Genomic DNA, 17226 nt, shown 5'->3' with positions numbered 1-17226 from the left:
CCTGTACTGAGCTTTTCTGTGGTTCATCTACAAATTAGAAAAAATAGTAGTATGTCACAGGGCTATTATGAAGTTGAGGGCTAAATGTGAATGTGTGTAACACATGGTAGATTATTTAATAAATGTTGGTTTCTTTCTTCCCTTCCAATGTGTTGACCAACTGGTATTATCAGTGGGGTAACACATTCATTCCATGTCAGTTGCTTCATTTGTACCTTTTTTCTTGAGAAAATAGTGTAATATACACAAAATTTTAAATAATTAATAAACTATCACTTAATTTTTGCATATTTATCTCATATATATTACATAATTATAGCCAAAGTATTCTATATTAATATATAATTTGACCTTTTCCCTTGTTTCAACAGTCTTAAAATACTGGTTAACCAATATTCCACTGTGTTGGTTTAATATAATTTAAAAAACCATTTCCCTACTGACAGATATTTGTTTACATTCTTTCTGCCAATAAATAGTTCAGTTAATACCTATATGTGATATCTTGCTTCTTTTGAATCATTTCCTAGAAAAAATTTCTATAAATGGGGTTAATGGGTCAAAGTGTATAACACCTTTATAATCTAGTGCATCTTCTCACAGCTTCAACTTTCTGGGTCATGTGGGTAGCACAGGGTATTGAGAAGAACACTATACTAGCAATCCTAAAGTTAACCCTAACTTTCATACTAACTGGCTGTGAGATCTTAGGTAGGTCACCTTTCCTGTTTGAATTTCAGTTTTTTCATCTGTAGCATTAGTGTGTTGTATTAGGTGACTACTCAGGTCCCCTTTAACTCTAATATCCTACAATTCTATACTAAAATTGAGGCTGTTACACATTCCTTATAGATGCAAACTATATTACTGTTCCTTTCCTCCCTGAAAGATTTATCTGGGGAAAAATTTCCTATATCAGCCTTAGTTGTTCAGTAGATACCTCTGCTCTCTTGGAACTTGTTTTAGAGGAAAGCAGTTTATATAACTTCTTCACAAACAGATAGCTCTCTGGGATATATAATCTCCTATAGAGATAGGAGAACAAAGACCTTGTGTGATCGTTCTCACTTAGGTAACAGAAATTGGAAGAAATATAGGAGCCACAACTGCCTATCTCATGTCAAGTATCCCAGACCTTCTTTCTGCTTACCCCGTGTGCATAGGAACTAAGGAAACTTCTAACACAACATGAAGGGTGTCATTGGTTTGCCTTTCTTTGTCTTGTCCTCTCCCCATATAAACTTCCTGTGGGTACTCACCCTTTGGTTGCCAGTACTGGAACTCAACATGTTCTATCTCTGGCCCTTTTTAGGCAGCTGACACACAGGAATTTGGGACCAAACTGCATAAATCATTTCATGAGGTCACCCAGCACCGATTTCTTTACCACTGCTCACATGAGGTGAAGCAGGTAAGTGTAAAGTAATAATCAGTACTTTGATGAAAATCTCCCATATTGGTATATGAGAAACCTGAATACACAGGGGTTAGATATACTGCTTTAGACTGCACAATCTGAGGGTAGCCTTTCAGCAAAGAAGTCTGTGGTTTAGAAAAATTTTATAGAACATAGTATTACATAGAGGTTAAGAGCATGATTAGCAATGTCATTTGAATTCCATTTCTGCCACTACCTAGTTGCATGGTATTATTATAGAAGCTGTTTATTCCAACTCTCAGTTTCTGTAGCAGTAAAATAGAAATGATGTATACCCAAAATGATTGTTGTAAGGTCTGAATAAGAGAATTATGTGAGCTACTAGCACATAGCTACTTTTATGATGATGATGATATGATGGAATTCTTATGTTTAGTTTTGCCAAATGAAAAGCATACTTTTATCTGTTCACCTTTTTGGATACCAGAGATATAGAATTATATTAGTTGGCATCTCTGCCCTCATGGGGGTCAAATAGTTACAGGCTTCTCTAATGAGTTGAAGAGAAATCATAGCTGGGATATTTTATATGTTTCTTGATTCTAGGTGTAAGTAGTAGTAGTGTTCAAGCTGAAGCCTACCTTTCTGACTTTCTTGGCAATACTCAGCAGTATTGACTTTTTTGGAATTGAAGTATAAGATGAGTAAATAAAAGAGATTAAGGAGGAAATTATTATGCTGTGGCATTTGGCCAAGATAGAGCAACAGGGACCAGATCTACCCCCTTGCCTGAAACAACCAAAAATCTGGACAGTAACAAAAAAATACAACATGTGAAACAATGGTTCTGAAGACACTGGACCTCAGAAAATAGATGGGATAGTCATTCTTGAGAGATGGAAAGCAAATGAATTGAACTTTATGATTGCCCTCACACACCACCTAGAGAAAGTACAGAGGCCATGGAACAGGGAGAAGGAATCCAGGCAGAGCCCAGTGGTCTCCCTGAGTTGAGAAGATGAAGCTGGGAATCCAGGGATGCCAAGGCAGCTCAAGTGTTCAGGGCAGAGTAGCAGAGAAGAGAGAGCTCACTGAGGCTCCTCTCTTTAATATTCAGTTGAGTACTGATCAGTTCACTCATGTGAAAAACTGTCCAGGTAAAGAACCACTCAGGACTAGAGGGAACAATAAGCAGAGCTTACACAGGGCTAGGAATAGTGCCTATTCCCATCAACCAGGGAGGAAAGTCTTATAATTTATGGAGCACCAGGTAAGATCCTGGGCTTCCCTGGTGGCTCAGTGGTAAAGAAACTGCCTGCAGTGCAGGAGATGCAGAAGATGTGGGTTCTCTCACAGGAGACTGCTGGATTGGGAAAGTCCCCTGGAGAAGGGCGTGGCAACCCACTCCAGTGTTCTTGCCTGGGAAATCCCATGGACAGAGGAGCCTGGCGGGCCACAGTCCATGGGTCGCAAAGACTCGGACACGACTGAAGTGACTTAGCACAGAGCACACAGAGGTAAAACGCTGAGAATAGTCTTGCCTCAGAAATGGAGAGAAGTTACATCTACAGTAAACACTCCTTGGTTCTGCCTAACAAAGCTCAAAAGCAGAAGCACGACCTAAAAGGATCAAGTGGTTTCTAACTAATTCAATGGCATTTCAGAGAAAAGTTAAAAAATATTTATAAGGGGGACTTCCCTGATGGTCCAGTGGTTAAGAATCTGCCTTGCAATGCAGGGGACATGGGTTCAATCCCTGGTCAGGGAACTCGGAACCCTCATGCCACGGAGCAAATAACCCTCCCTGCTGCAGCTACCAAGCCCATGTGTGCTCCAGAGCCTGTGTGCCACAACTAGAGAGCACAAATGCCACAACTGCTGAGGCCCGTGTGCCCTGGAGCCCATGCGTCACAACTACTGAGAGAGTCCATGTACCACAGGAAGATCCCACATGCTGCAACTAAGACCCCATGCAGCCAAAGAAATATATTTTTAAAGAAAGAATATAAGAATACAAAAACATCTAGCACCCACCAAGATAATATTCATACCACCTTCAACCTAATTAAAAAAAAGCATGCTATGAAACTGGAAAATACAGCCCACAATGAAGAGAAAACTCAGTTGATTGATCAGTCAGTCAAAATGGATCCAGAACTGACATGCAAGATAACATTAGTAAAAAAAAAACCAGTTATTCTTATAATTGTATTCCATATGTTCAAGAAGCTAGAGAAAAGGTTGAACATATTAGTTAGAGATATGAATGGTATAAAAAGGCCCCAAACAAATTCTAAAGTGAAAGCTGATGTCTCCAAGGTGAAAATTATACTGACCACACCACTAGCATCAATGGCACATTACTTAAGGAAACACATACAGCAGTAGAACCTGAAACTGAACACAGAGGTTAAGATAATAATAATTGAGCATTAAGCATCTGTGAGTTACAGGATAACTTTACATAGCCTAACCATGTATAATTAGAGAATCTGAAGAAGCAGCAGAGGCAGAAAATATATTTGAAGAAATAATGGTGGAAATGTTTCCAAATTCAATGAAATGTATAAATTATACAGATCCAAGAATCTTAAACCAAGCCCAAGAAACAAGGAAAACTACACCAAGGTACATCATAATTAAATTGGTTAAAACCAGTGGTAAAAAGAAAATCTTAAAAACAGACACCAGAAAAACCCCAACAAGAACAAAACACCAAAACCCTTCTTTTGTTACAAAGATAAGGGCTACAGCAAGTTTCTTATCATAAACTGTATAAGCTAGAAGAAAATGGAGTTATAATACTGAAAAAAATAACCTGTCAACCTAGGATTCTTTACCCAACAAAAGTGTCCTTAAAAACAAGTATGAAATAAGGACACAATGACATACAGTGAAGCTTCCAACTTCAACTAGAATAAGAAGAGCAAATTAAACATAAAGAGAAGTATGAAATAATAAAGATTAGAGTGGAAGTCAGTGAAATAGAAAAACAATAGACAAAAAAATCAATGAAACATAAAGGTGATTCACTGAGAAAGATGATTAATAAGAGAGAAGACACAAATTGCCACTAATATCAGAAATTAGAGAGGTGGCATCAAGTATTAGAAGAATTATCAGGGAATATTATGGATACTGCACTAAATTTGACAATTTAGATTAAATGGAAATTTCCTTGAAAGACATAAATTACCAAAGTTCACTCAAGAAATAGCTTGAGTGGCTTTATACTATTAAAGAAGTTGAATTTTTAGTTAAAAATCTTACCATCATATTGAGATTATTTTAAAACTCTCAAAGCTCAATAGTAAGAAAATAAACAACCCAGTTTGTTTAATTGGCAAAATATTTGAACACACATTTTACAAAAGAAGATATACAATAGCAAATAAACATACAAAAATATGCTCAACATTATTAGTCATTAGGGAAGTGCAAATCAAAACCACAGTCAAGTAACATTTCACATGTACTTAGAATAAGACGACTAACCATACCAGGTGCTGGCAAGGATGTGCAGGAACTGGAACTGTTACACCCTCATTGTAGGAATGAAAAATGATACCGCCACTTTGAAGAACAGTTTGGCAGTTTCTTAAAAAGGTATATATACATTTACCACACAACCTAGCCATTCTACTTCTACGTGTTTACCCCAGAGAAATGAAAGCATATGTCCACACAGAGATGCCTGCACCAGTGTTTATGGCACATCTACCATATCTGTAATAGCCCCAAACTGGGAACAACCCAGTGTTAACAGGTAAACGAATAAACTGTGGCATATCCATTCAAAGGAATACTACTCAGCAATAAAAGGAATGAACGTTTGATACACAGTAGGTTGGATGAATCTCTAAACAGCCATGCTGAATGAAAAAACCTGAAAATACAAGAGTACATAGTGCTTGACTGAATTTATATACAATTCTATAAAATGCTAGTTACTGTATAGTTACAGACCAGTGATTGTTTAAAGATGGGAGGTATAGGAGTTGGAGGGAGTGAGGAGTTATGAAGGGCAGAAGAAACTTTTCAGGGTGATGTATATGCTCATTATCTTGATATAGTGATGTTTCACATGTATTAATACATATGCCAGAACTTATCCAATTGTATTTTATAAAGATGCGATTTATTACTTGTATGCAACTTATATCTCAGTGAAGTTGCTGTAAAAAAAATTACAGACACTGTTTCTGAGAGAGTAACACCTCTTCTGCTTCTCTCCCTCTCCTACTTCTGTTTGCTTGATCGGATGGGGAGGTTTAGACACCTGGGCACCCAGAGACCACAGCATCTCATGGATTTGCCCGTCTTCCTCTGCTTTGTAACAGGGAAGCCCCTATAAGTGCTGCCTTCACCACACTGTGTTTTCTTGGCTGTACATCCCAGCTAGGAAGCACCTTCCTAGGAAAGCATCAGCCGGCTCACTGCAAATACTCTTTCTGATTTCCCTACAACTTGGGAAACTGCTGCCCACAACTTGAGCAAATAAGGGCTATTACCCACTGTATCAGTTTCCCATGGATACTGTAACAAATTACCATAAATTTGGTAACTTAAAAACAAAAGGAATTTATTATCTCTCAGTTCTGGAGTCCAGAAGTCTGAAACAAGGTGTTGGCAGGACCATACTTCCTCCATTGGCTCTAGGGGAGAATCCTTCCTTACCCCTTCCAGCCCTGGTGGCCCCAGCTGTTCCTTGACTTGTGGTCACATAACTCCATACGGCTGTTCCTCTTTGTCTTTGAAATGTCCCTCTGCCTTTCTCTGATAAGGACACCTGTCATTGGACTCGGGGCCCTCTGTTAATCCACAATGATCTTATCTTGAGATCCTTAATTATGTCAAAGACCCTTTTTCCAAATAAGGTCACATTCACAAGTACTGGTGGTCAAGACTTGAACATATCTTTGGGGGAGCCACTACTCAATTCACTACATCCATCCACAGCCTCAGGTTTCTAGGCACAGGTTAGGGTAAGGCGTGTGGCATTATCAGGGGACCTGGGAAATGGGCAGGATCTGAAAGTGTTCCAGCCTGGGAAGTCCTTTTGCTCAGGCCTCTCGGATAACCCCGTGAGACCTGAAGAGGAGATGATCTGACCTCCTTTGCCCCTTTGTGTTGCTATAGTGATGGCTCATAGCCTCAGGGCCCTTCATAGCCCAATAAACTTGGCAGATGGCTAGTCTTACACAGTAGTCATCGGTCTTGGAAGGAGGGAACATTTATTGAATCCCTAATCTGTGCCAAGATTTCGACTTTAGTCTCCACAAAAATCCTATGAGGTAGGTTGTATGTAGTTTTCCCATTTTATAGATGAAGAAACTGGTTAGACAACTTTTCTAATTTGCCCAGAATCACACAGTCAGTAAATGGCAAGTCTAGGATTTATAATGAGGGCTCCTAGATCTGAAGCCTAGTAACATTTTTACCATGTAGAACTGGATCACAGGCCCTGGGAGATGAACAGTGACCAAAGGCATCAAGTAGAATCCATACTTCTTTCCTCAAGATCATTACCAGCTCCTTCTGATAATGGCCCTTTAGTGACAGCTTGTCACTGGCACACGAGTGGCACCTAGTGGCTATAGCTAAAACTACAAGAACAACGATGCTAGGTCCAAGTCTCTTACCTCAGAACCAGTCCCTCAGTTTCCACTTCTAAGCAGGTGGAGTAGAATAGCTGACCTCTTGAGTAATATAGAATAAAACCATCTATGGCTATTGTATAGTTTATGGATAAATGGAAGAAATGAAAGAATATTTAGAGTTTTACAGAAGATATTTGTGGAAAGGTCACTCCAGGAGTGGAGATTTTAAGCCTTGGTGTTGGAACAGAGGACAGTAGGCCATGAGACAAAACAGTAATCTTGGGCTAACTGTCACATTTGAGTGTGGGGACTAAAAACTTGAATCCAGAATAAGTAGGAGCAGTAGCAGGAAGAACTTTCTAAGGAAAGGTATTTCCTGGTGGTAGATTAGAATAATGTCTGATAGAGTGTTAAATTCAAGGAGGTCTATCCTGTGGAAAGGGCTGTCTCACCTGGGGAACTGATGATGAATGGGGATGTGTGCAACATTCCCCTGGAACTCTGAGATTTATATCTGAATTTAGATATTTCTTTGGTGTGACTAGTTTCAAGATAAGATAAAGATTTGTCTATTACATGAGATTTTCTAGGCTGGAGTGAAGTAGAATAAGCTTTCTTTCAAAGAAGGAAAAAAATGTTTGGAAATTTTCCCAATACTATTTCTTTTTTCACACCTTTAAGGCCATCTTCAACTCTTCTATGTTCCTTGGAGTATATATTACTTAAAAACTAAAACTTGCTTTAGAAAACAATATATGATGGAACGCATTTTTATTGAGTTATAATTCACATACTATAAAATTTGCCATTTATACAAATTCAGTGGTTCAGTGGTTTTAAGTATATGCACTGTGTTTTCCAACCATCACCACTAAATTCCAGAACATCTCCATCATACCAAAAAAAAAAAAAAAACAAACTATACCTAATTTGTAGTCAGTCTCAGTTCTCCTATCTCTTGTCCCCTGGCAACCACTAATTTACATTTCTCTCAATGGATTTGCCTATACTGGGTATTTCATATAAATGGAATGGTACAATGAGTGGATTTTTGTGTCTGGCTTTTTTCACTTAGTGTAATGTTTTCAAGGCTCATCATCCATGTTATAACAGGTACAGTACTTATTCCTTTTTACAGTTGAGTAATAGTCCATTACTCATTTTAGTAATAGTCCATACCACATTTTAAAATCCACTCATCAGTTGATGGACATGTTATTTCCACTTTTTGGCTATTATGAATAATGCTGCCATAAACATTTTTTGTGTGTAGTAGACATATGTTTATAACTGTTTAGCGGATAGCTAGGAGAATTGCTGGGTCATATGATATAACCTGGTGGCTCGACAATAAAGAATCTGCCTGCAGTGCAGGAGACGTGGGTTTGATACCTGGTCAGAAAGATCCCCTGGAGAAGGAAATGGCTACCCACTCCAGTATTCTTGCCTGGAGAATTCCATGGACCAAGGAGCCTGGAGGGCTACAGTTCATGCAGTTGCAAAGAGTCAAGACACGACTGAGCAACTAACACTTTTTTCACTTTTTCATGATAACTCAAAACTGTTTTCCAAACTGGCTGCATTATTTTACTTTCCCACCAGCACTGTATAATGGTTCCAATTTTTCCACATCCTTATCAATAATTATTATTACTACTACTACTACTACCATCACACTGGGCATGAAGTGGTACCTCATAGTGGCTTTGATCTGCATATCCCTAAAGAACAATAATGTTGAGCATCTTTTCATGTGCTTATTGGCCATTTACCTCTCTTTGGAGAAATGTCTATTCAAACTTTGTCAAACCCATTTTTTAATTAGGTTGTTATTTTACAGTTCTTTATTCTGAATACAAGTCCCTTATCAGATAGGATCTTCAAATTATCTTCTCCCATTCTTGTGCTTTGACTTTTCACTTCCCTTTAAGTGTCCCTTGAAGCACAAAAGTTTTTAATTTTGATGCAGAGGATACCTGTTTTTATATACTTGTATTGAAAAACAAGTAGCTCAGAGGATTGGGTTCTGACCTTTGTTTCTCTGTCCAAATTGAACCAAATAGCAGGGCTCTGAAAGGCTATACAAGACTATAAATGTGCCCTGTGGCTTCCCACGTTTGACCTCAGTCATTCTTTTAGCACTTACCCTGTGCAAGGCACTATGCTAGCTTTTTTTTTTTTTTTTTTTTACTATGCTAGCTTTAAAAGAGCTACAGACATGATGAAAGTGAAGTCGCTTAGTCGTGTCCAACTCTTTGAGACCCCATGGACTGTAGCCTACCAGGCTCGTCCGTCCATGGGATTCTCCAGGCAAGAATACTGGAGTGGATTGCCACTTCCTTACTTTTCAAGGAATTTAAGATGTAGAAAATGGACATAAACACATAAAGTGATGAAAAGGGGCATGCAGTGCCTATTTCAGAGCCCAAGGAGTAGAGCAGATAGTAGATGAGTGACTGGACCTCAGAGAGGAAGGAAATGCCTGGAGTCAGCTGCAAAGGCTCCAAAGGAAGAAGGAAGCCTTGATGGTGGGAGCTGGGGAGGGGGTTCACATGACCCAGGAGGAAGAGAGGGTTCCAGGTGAGGGAGGAAAGCCCCATGGGGTCCACAAAGCCACCAGGCACGTGATCTCACTGGGGCTTGTTCATGCTTCTGCGGAACTCACTTAGGACTTCTAATTTTTTAAGCAGTTGCTTCCAGAGAAAAATGAAGCAGAGCAGAACACAGAGGAGGCACATGAGAACAGCAGCCTGGAGCTCCTTGCAGGTAGGATTTCAGCTTTTCAGGTGAGCCCTGGATCAAAGCTGGGAAGTAAAAAACCTGACTTCAGAATTTCAGACTGCGCCTTATACCACAGCGATGTCCTTCCAGGATCTGGCTGGCTCCCACCATAAGTAGGGTATTCTGGGGCAGCAGCTAGAAATTTCTGTTTGTATAGTTACAGATAGCTGCACACGATGGGGTGAGGCCCTCAATTCAGTCAGTTCTTCTGTATCTTTTCTCAGTCATTCGTGTTGATACTGTGGCTCTCCCTGGCTTAGGTCACTACTCTGTGTGGGGCTATGGAATCTGCTCCTGGGTGCAGACACCCCCTCCACCTCCATGAACGTTATGGGGGAGGTGAGAGTGTGTGTGATGTAGCAGTGATTCTACTGTCTTTACCCCCTCCCTCCAACACTTAAACCGCCTTCAGGGCCAGCAGCAGCAGGTGTGTGTGAAAAGAATCATAGCCACTGGTGCCTGAACCTGTATGGTGCAGGAGCCAGGCACTAGTCTGAATTCCGAAAGTATTATATATAGTAATGCTCTTAATTCTCAAAACGATACTATGGTACTATCATTATCCTTGTTTTACAGATGAGGAAACAGGCCCAGAGATGTCAGTAAACCTACCTGAGTTCGCACAGCTCGTAAATGACAGAGCCAGAACTCGAACCCAGGCAGCCTGGTCTGGCTAACAGAGCCAGACCAGTGGGGATGTACTGTCAGACAATACAGTGCCTAGGCTTGAGGGAACTGGGGGACTGATTTCAGCATCATGCTTTGTTGGTGAAACTCTTTCTGGGCTAACAGCTACGTGCTGCATGGTGTCTATACTAAGGTCTAAGATGTGTTTCTGAGTCATTCTATTGAATTATATTTTAAATGTTGTGGGGGCTGTTCCTCCTGAAAAGAACCCTGCAGTGAAGGCTTGTATAAATTTAGATTTGGAGATTTAAAAGAATGGAAGTGTATCAGCAAACACAATTCAGTATTCAGCAAACACAATTCAGTATTCACCACACACAATTCAGTATTTGTGCAGTGAAAAGATAAAAGAGTAAGTACTTTCCTTAGAAGAAAAAGGCCTTCCCTGGTGGCTCAGATGGTAAAGAATCTGCCTGCAATTTGGGAGACCTGGGTTCGATCCCTGGGTCAGGAAGATCCCCTGGAGGAGGAAATGGCAACTCACTGCAGTACTCTTGCCTGGAGAATCCCATGGACAGAGGAAGCTGGCCGGCTACAGTCCATGGGGTTGCAGATTGGGACACGACTGAGTGACCCTTTCACTTTCTTTAGAAGAAAGAAATTAACATTTAATTCAGCACCTTCTGTTAACCCAGGGAGATGCTAAGCTTTTAGTGACCAGTCTTTCACAGTGACGCTTTGGGGTGGGGAACACTGGTGTACGTAGCAAGAGGAAGATCTGAATTTCAGCCCGCTGCCCTTAAAGCCCATGCTTTCTCTACTGAGTGTCTATGATCGGGTGGACCTCCCAGAAGAGTGTTTGAGCTGCTGTGCCTTGCAAAGCCGCGCTCTGGTTGCTGTCAGTCCCGTGTCCCACACTGGCAGCTGTGCTGGAGAAAATCAAGTGTGTGATGCTACAGGTCCATTCCCCGAAGAGCCTTCAGTCTGTCAGTTCTCCCCAGTCTTCCTGACTTTCTCCTCAGTGGCTACTCCATTCTTTAAAAAATCTACCCACCCTCTACCCAACCTCCTGATTTAGCCTCCTATTTCACTTACTAATCTCTTTTTTTCCCCATAAACTCACCCAACTTGTACTCTGCCCACTGCCAGACCCTTATCAGCAAGGGACCCATCCCTCCAGGGGGCATTACTCCTTCTGTTTTCTCGGTGCCATCAGTTATTCCTTCTGCACCTTCAACTCCTTTTCTGAGTTCTTTCCGTCAGGAGGTCCATCTTCAGAAGGACAATCCCCCATGATCTTGGACTTCTTCCCCTTATCTCCGTCACACCTCAGTCAGGATTCTCCAAGAAGCAAGCTGCACTCTGTTCCCATCTCTTTCTTTCATCCCCTCTCTAATCCAGGGCACTGCTTTTCCTGTGCCTCTGAACTGCACATCTCTTGTTTGGGAAGGCCTCCTAATTATCAGATTGATTGTGCATTTATCTGTATCATACCTGGACTATTTGCAGCACTTGGCACTGTGAGACCGTGATGCACCAGGTTCTCCTCATCTCTTACCTTCTCTCTCCGACTAGCTTCCTCTGGCCACCCCCAAACAGTGCTCACACCACACCCCCTCCCTAGCTGCTCTCTTCCATCCCAGGCACTGACCCCTGCCTCTGAGAATGAGACTCCTCAGTTGGTATGATGAGTCCAGGTCTCTCCGGAGCCTTAGATGGAGACCTGTCTGCTCACTAGGTTGCTCCATATGGTGGGCCCATATGGTCAACTTCCTCTCTCCTGGTACCTTGCCCTCTGCACACACACCCAAGATCAGCTCTTCTTTCTTTAGTCTGTGTCGGGATTAATAGCACCACAGTCGACATATCCAGTTTTTCACATCAGAATCCCGAGATTCATGTGAGATGTCCCTCATTCTAATGTTTCACATTCAGTCTACCACCAAGGCCTGTCGATTCGGCCTTATGAATACTCCTGACCCCTCCATCTTCACTGCCTTCACTTCTGGGCTCTTGAGGTCTTCCCTCCTTTAACTTGACTCTAAGCCACATGTTTGACGAATGATCATTCTGAAATACAAAATTAACAGTCTACCTCATGTTTAAAAGTCTTCACTGCCTGCCGGTTTCCTATAGGTAAAAATCCATTTCTTAGCCTGCCCTGATTCCCACTAACCCATTCAGATTCATCTCCTTGAATCCCCATCTTGCATTTTATGTAGGATACCACTTAATGCCTTTATGTGTCTGCCTAACTCTTTCAGCCTGGAACTCCCTTCCTCTACCTTGTCAGTCCAGCGTATTTCTCTTCATCCTTCAAAACCCAGCTCAGACATCTCCTCAAGAAAACCATTCTTCACTTACAGAGATCCTTAACAGCTTCTTTCTGTTTTACCCCCTGGACTTTGTACACACTACTGCACCCTTCCTAGTACCTGTGAGCTACACCTAGGGAACAGCTTGTTGATATGCATTCCCAGGACCTGCTCAGGAAGAAGCTATAGATCCAAACTTAAAGTTTGCACTGCCTACTGAAGCCTGAGCAACAAAGAGGGAGAGAGGTGAGGCCAGGCTTTACGGCAGGTAGGGAGGAGCTGGATGGTGCAGACTCCAGGAGGAGTGTCAAGAGACCGACTTGACGCGAGCCCCAAATAAGGGCTTGGTTCAATCCCAGATGTCTTCCCAGGCCCAGCTCTGTGGGGACAGGGAGACCCCGAAGCCAATGTGCAGCCTCAGCCTGATCCTGTAGACCCAGTGCTGCCGGGTTTTAATGCGGACAGGACCAGCTCAAAGAGCTCTGAGGTGGGAGGGCTAAGAGAGTCTTGACTCTTAACTCTTCCCTTTCTCCCAGGTTTTCCCCAAGGGTCTTTCCAGCACAGGACAGGGGAGTAAGATGAGCGGACCTGTTTTCTCGTAGGGACCGGCGAGCAAACAGAAAACAAGAGGCTCAAGAGAGGCAGCCAAGGCGTGGAGGAGACGCGGGCCTTCCGCTCTGCTGGGGCCCTGAGCCCGTCAGAGGCCGCCTCGCGCCGCGCGGAGCCCACCGCCGCACTGCTGACCTCTAGCAGAAGCAGGACGGGCCCCGGGAGCGGCCTGGAGGTAAGCAAGCCAAGGCCGCGTCAGGAGGGCAGGGACCCGGCCACGGCCGAGGGGTCCTCATCCCGGGTCCCCTTTCCTCCCGCAGGACACGCTATGGCTGCAGGAAATTTCCAATCTGTCCGAGTGGCTGAGTTCTGGGCCTGGGCCCTGAACCTGGCCCCCTTCCCCGCGCTTCCACGCCCACCCAGCCGCCACCGGGGTCGCGGGTTCTCTGTTTTTCAATAAACCTGCTACGCGCGCGCAGCTTCTGCTTCAGTGTCGGGGCGGAGTCGAGGGCGGGGCCGGAGACCGCGCCGTCGGATGACGTCAGCCACGCTTCCGGCAGGCGCGGGCCGGGCGGCAGCGGGATCGCGTCACTGGGGCGCGCCGCGGGTCCAGGCGCGATGGCGGCGCTGGGCGGGGATGGGCTTCGCCTGCTGTCGGTGTCGCGGCCAGAGCGGCAGCCCGAGTCGGCGGCTCTGGGCGGCCCAGGCCCCGGGCTGTGCTGCTGGGTGTCTGTGTTCTCTTGTCTCAGCCTCGCCTGCTCCTACGTGGGCAGCCTCTACGTCTGGAAGAGCGAGCTGCCCAGGTGCGGGGGCTGCGCGCGCGGCCGGAACCCGCGCCTCCGCGGGGCGGGGCTGTGGGCGGGACTTGGCGAACAGAGGGCGGGGCCGAGCCCTCAGAGGTGGCCGTGGGCGCCCTCAGGGGTGGCCGTGGGCCCCCTGAACTTACTGCCTCCTCCTTAGGGACCATCCTGCAGTGATAAAGCGGCGCTTCACCAGTGTCCTGGTGGTGTCAAGTCTCTCGCCCCTCTGCGTGCTACTCTGGAGGGAACTTACGGGCATCCAGGTGCGAAGGAGGCGGGGCAGAGGGCGGCGGGCGAGTGATCTCAGGACTCTCTAGGTGAGGGAGCGAGACTGATGCCCCCTTTCCTGTGGCTCAGCCAGGCACATCCCTGCTCACACTGATGGGATTCAGGCTGGAGGGCATTTTCCCAGCAGCACTGCTGCCCCTGCTGCTGACCATGGTGAGTGCCCCTGCTGTATCTTGCCTTCTCTGCTCTTCCTTGTTAGTGAGACCCTCCTTTTTTTTTCCTAATCCTGATTGTGCCTAGCTGTTGACTGATGAGAGACAAGAATTGTGAGATGGCCCAAGGCCCTCGGGTATGCATAGGTGGGAAATCCTGGCAGAAAACAGGAAGCTTGAAATCTCCTGGGGCTGTGCAAGGGCAGTGGATTATGAGCCTTTCCTTTGATCGCTCTTGTTTTTCTGTCCTCAGATCCTTTTCTTGGGCCCACTGATGCAGCTTTCCATGGATTGCCCCTGTGACCTGGCAGATGGCCTGAAGGTTGTCTTAGGTGAGTCTTTAGGGTCAAGGGAAAAAGTAGGCCGTCCAGGATAATGAGGAGAAGGGATCAGTGTGCTATGGTGGGACCTGAGATGTTCTGTTTTTCAGCAGCAAAATGGGAACACATATCGGGTGGCCTCTAGGAGTTAGTTCTTAGTGTCCAGTGAAGTCTGTAGGTACCCCTAGCAGTACTTGGGGTGGATAAGAAAGCTTGTCTGTTGCTTCCCTTGACCTCGGTTTCCTAAAAGAGAGCTGGTCCTGGGCAAATTTTGATGTTTCCAGAATTTACTGTCAGGATACTTTGCCTCAGCTATTTTCCCTTTTGGTCCCCTTGAGATATTGTTTTATACAAGGTCTGATAAAGCTTGACTCTTAACCTGTTCTCCCAAGTATTTATGGCCAGGGGAGGTTGTGGGAGAGGGGCCCTTGAGGCCTCTGGGTCACTTTGTTCAACAGCTAATCTCTCATGGCTTGTCTTGAATCCCCTCCCTAGCCCCTCGCTCCTGGGCCCGCTGCCTCACAGACATGCGTTGGCTGCGAAACCAAGTGATCGCCCCCCTGACAGAGGAGCTGGTGTTCCGGGCCTGCATGCTGCCCATGTTAGCACCGTGCACGGGCCTGGGCCCTGCTGTGTTCACCTGCCCACTCTTCTTTGGAGTTGGTGAGTTTGTCCTGCCTGGTCCTGTTGAGATGTTCCTAGCAGGGAACCAAGAATGGGAAATGGGGGCCAGGGGAGGGCCTATCCCGCAGGCTGGGAGGACTGTGACCTGGTTCTCATCTTCCTCTCAGCCCATTTTCACCACATTTTTGAGCAGCTTCGTTTCCGCCAGAGCAGTGTGGGGAGCATCTTTCTGTCTGCAGGTGAGTCCTAAAGAGCTGGCCTGGGGCAGTCCTGGGTTGGGTGCGTGAGGGTGTCCTTGATAGTCACTCTGGAGGAAGAGTTGGGAAGTGAGGGCTCTAGTATCGGAGGGGCTGCTGACCACGGGCTTGGGGTGTAAAGAATAGCCTAGGTGCTGGGGCAGCCAGGGGAAGGGGGTGTCTCTGGCTGATGGGTGTGCAGTGCTGGGGCAGGAAGGGCATGCAGGTGTGGTCACTCGAGGCCTCCCCGTCTCCAGCGTTCCAGTTCTCCTACACAGCTGTCTTCGGTGCCTACACTGCTTTCCTCTTCATCCGCACAGGTTGGTCCTCAGTCTTTCACGGGTCCCCTGGGGCTCAGGGGCCCACAGGAGTGGGTGGGGAAATGGGAATCTGTGTTTGTTCTAGGAGCAACAAGTTTCTTCTCCCGCAGTCCTTGAGACAGGCTGAGCCAGGGTCCTCTGCCTGGTGCGGTTTGAGAGGTGGAAGGAAGCAGAGGCTGTGTGTGAGGGTGGATGGGTGGCCATTGATCTCCTGTTTCGGGGGATGAGGGTCTTAGCCCTGGCAGGCCTGCTCCATGAGCTTCTCTGTCTCCCCTCCCCAGGACACCTGATCGGGCCGGTTCTCTGCCACTCCTTCTGCAATTACATGGGCTTTCCTGCCGTGTGTGCAGCCCTGGAGCATCCGCAGAGGCGGCCCCTGCTGGCAGGCTATGCCCTAGGTGTGGGACTCTTCCTGCTTCTGCTCCAGCCCCTCACGGACCCTAAGCTCTACGGCAGCCTTCCCCTCTGTGTGCTTTTGGAGCGGGCTGGGGACTCAGAGGCTCCCCTGTGCTCCTGACCCATGCTCCGTACACACTCCTATGAACTCTCATGGGCTTCCCAGCCCCTCCCCGTCAAGGGGTACTACAGGGGAGGAGCTGGCGGAGGCCCCGAGAACTCAGGAATTTTTGTAGGGGATTGAAGCCAGAGCTAGTTGAATCCCAGGGACCAAGAGAAAGGAGCAGACATCCCAGGATGTGGCCGCTCCTGAAAGGGTCGAGGAGCAGCCGGGAGTGAGGGGACGCGGGGCCGGGCCCCGGAGCCGAGCACTCCTGCCTCACCTGGGACTGCTGCTTCCCTGAGCTGCTCTGTCCCCCCTGCCTCTGAAAAGCTGCTCGGGGGGGTGGAATTTACAGAAACCCCCCAACTTCCCAGGGTTTTCTCATTGTCTTTTTTGCATCAGGACTTTGTATTGGGATATTAAAGAGATTTAACTTGGGTAACATGGCCTTGGACCTTTGGGGATTAGTCTGGGGTTTTGGGAATATGCCTCCTGCCCCCAACCTGTCCTGGCTGCCTTGAACACTAACCTGTAGGCAGGTCCACCCGTGCGCAGGTCCCTGAAGCACTGGGCAGGATGGGGGCCTCTGGCTGCCCTGAGTCTGCAGTTCCTTCCTGAGCCGGGCCCCAGGTCCTCACCCAGGTGGGACTAGGTGTCAGGTGCAGGCTCACTCACCTGGGCCCTTGTCTTCTACTCGGGTCAGAGTAGGGCCCGTGCCCTGCCCCCAGCGATGGAGC

At 45.8% G+C, this 17226-nt stretch overlaps 1 protein-coding gene across 10 annotated transcripts in view; it reads left to right on the top strand.

Annotated features, from left to right (window-relative positions):
- The window catches only part of LOC122708866 (CAAX prenyl protease 2), a 79067-nt gene extending 62136 nt beyond the window's left edge, over positions 1-16931 (top strand). For 6 of the 10 annotated variants that reach the window (XM_043925622.1, XM_043925593.1, XM_043925642.1 and 3 more), the window contains 10 exons: positions 1313-1411; positions 9666-9744; positions 13304-13485; positions 14211-14313; positions 14412-14491; positions 14744-14822; positions 15306-15473; positions 15602-15673; positions 15928-15990; positions 16272-16931. In XM_043925622.1, the coding sequence (XP_043781557.1) occupies positions 1313-1411; positions 9666-9744; positions 13304-13485; positions 14211-14313; positions 14412-14491; positions 14744-14822; positions 15306-15473; positions 15602-15673; positions 15928-15990; positions 16272-16507 (1161 nt within the window). In that variant the 3' untranslated portion in view covers positions 16508-16931. Of the gene's footprint in view, positions 1-1312; positions 1412-9665; positions 9745-13303; positions 13486-13670; positions 14054-14210; positions 14314-14407; positions 14492-14743; positions 14823-15305; positions 15474-15601; positions 15674-15927; positions 15991-16271 lie in introns of those variants that run through there. The other 4 variants (XM_043925613.1, XM_043925633.1, XM_043925670.1 and 1 more) reach the window with 4 other exon arrangements.
- The last annotated feature ends 295 nt before the right edge of the window (positions 16932-17226 follow it).

The sequence above is a fragment of the Cervus elaphus genome, chromosome 2 (genome assembly GCF_910594005.1).
Source record: "Cervus elaphus chromosome 2, mCerEla1.1, whole genome shotgun sequence".
In the NCBI taxonomy this organism is placed as follows: Eukaryota; Metazoa; Chordata; class Mammalia; order Artiodactyla; family Cervidae; genus Cervus; species Cervus elaphus.
The sequence above is the reverse complement of the archived record's forward strand: the minus strand, read 5'-3'. Positions and strand labels throughout refer to the sequence as shown.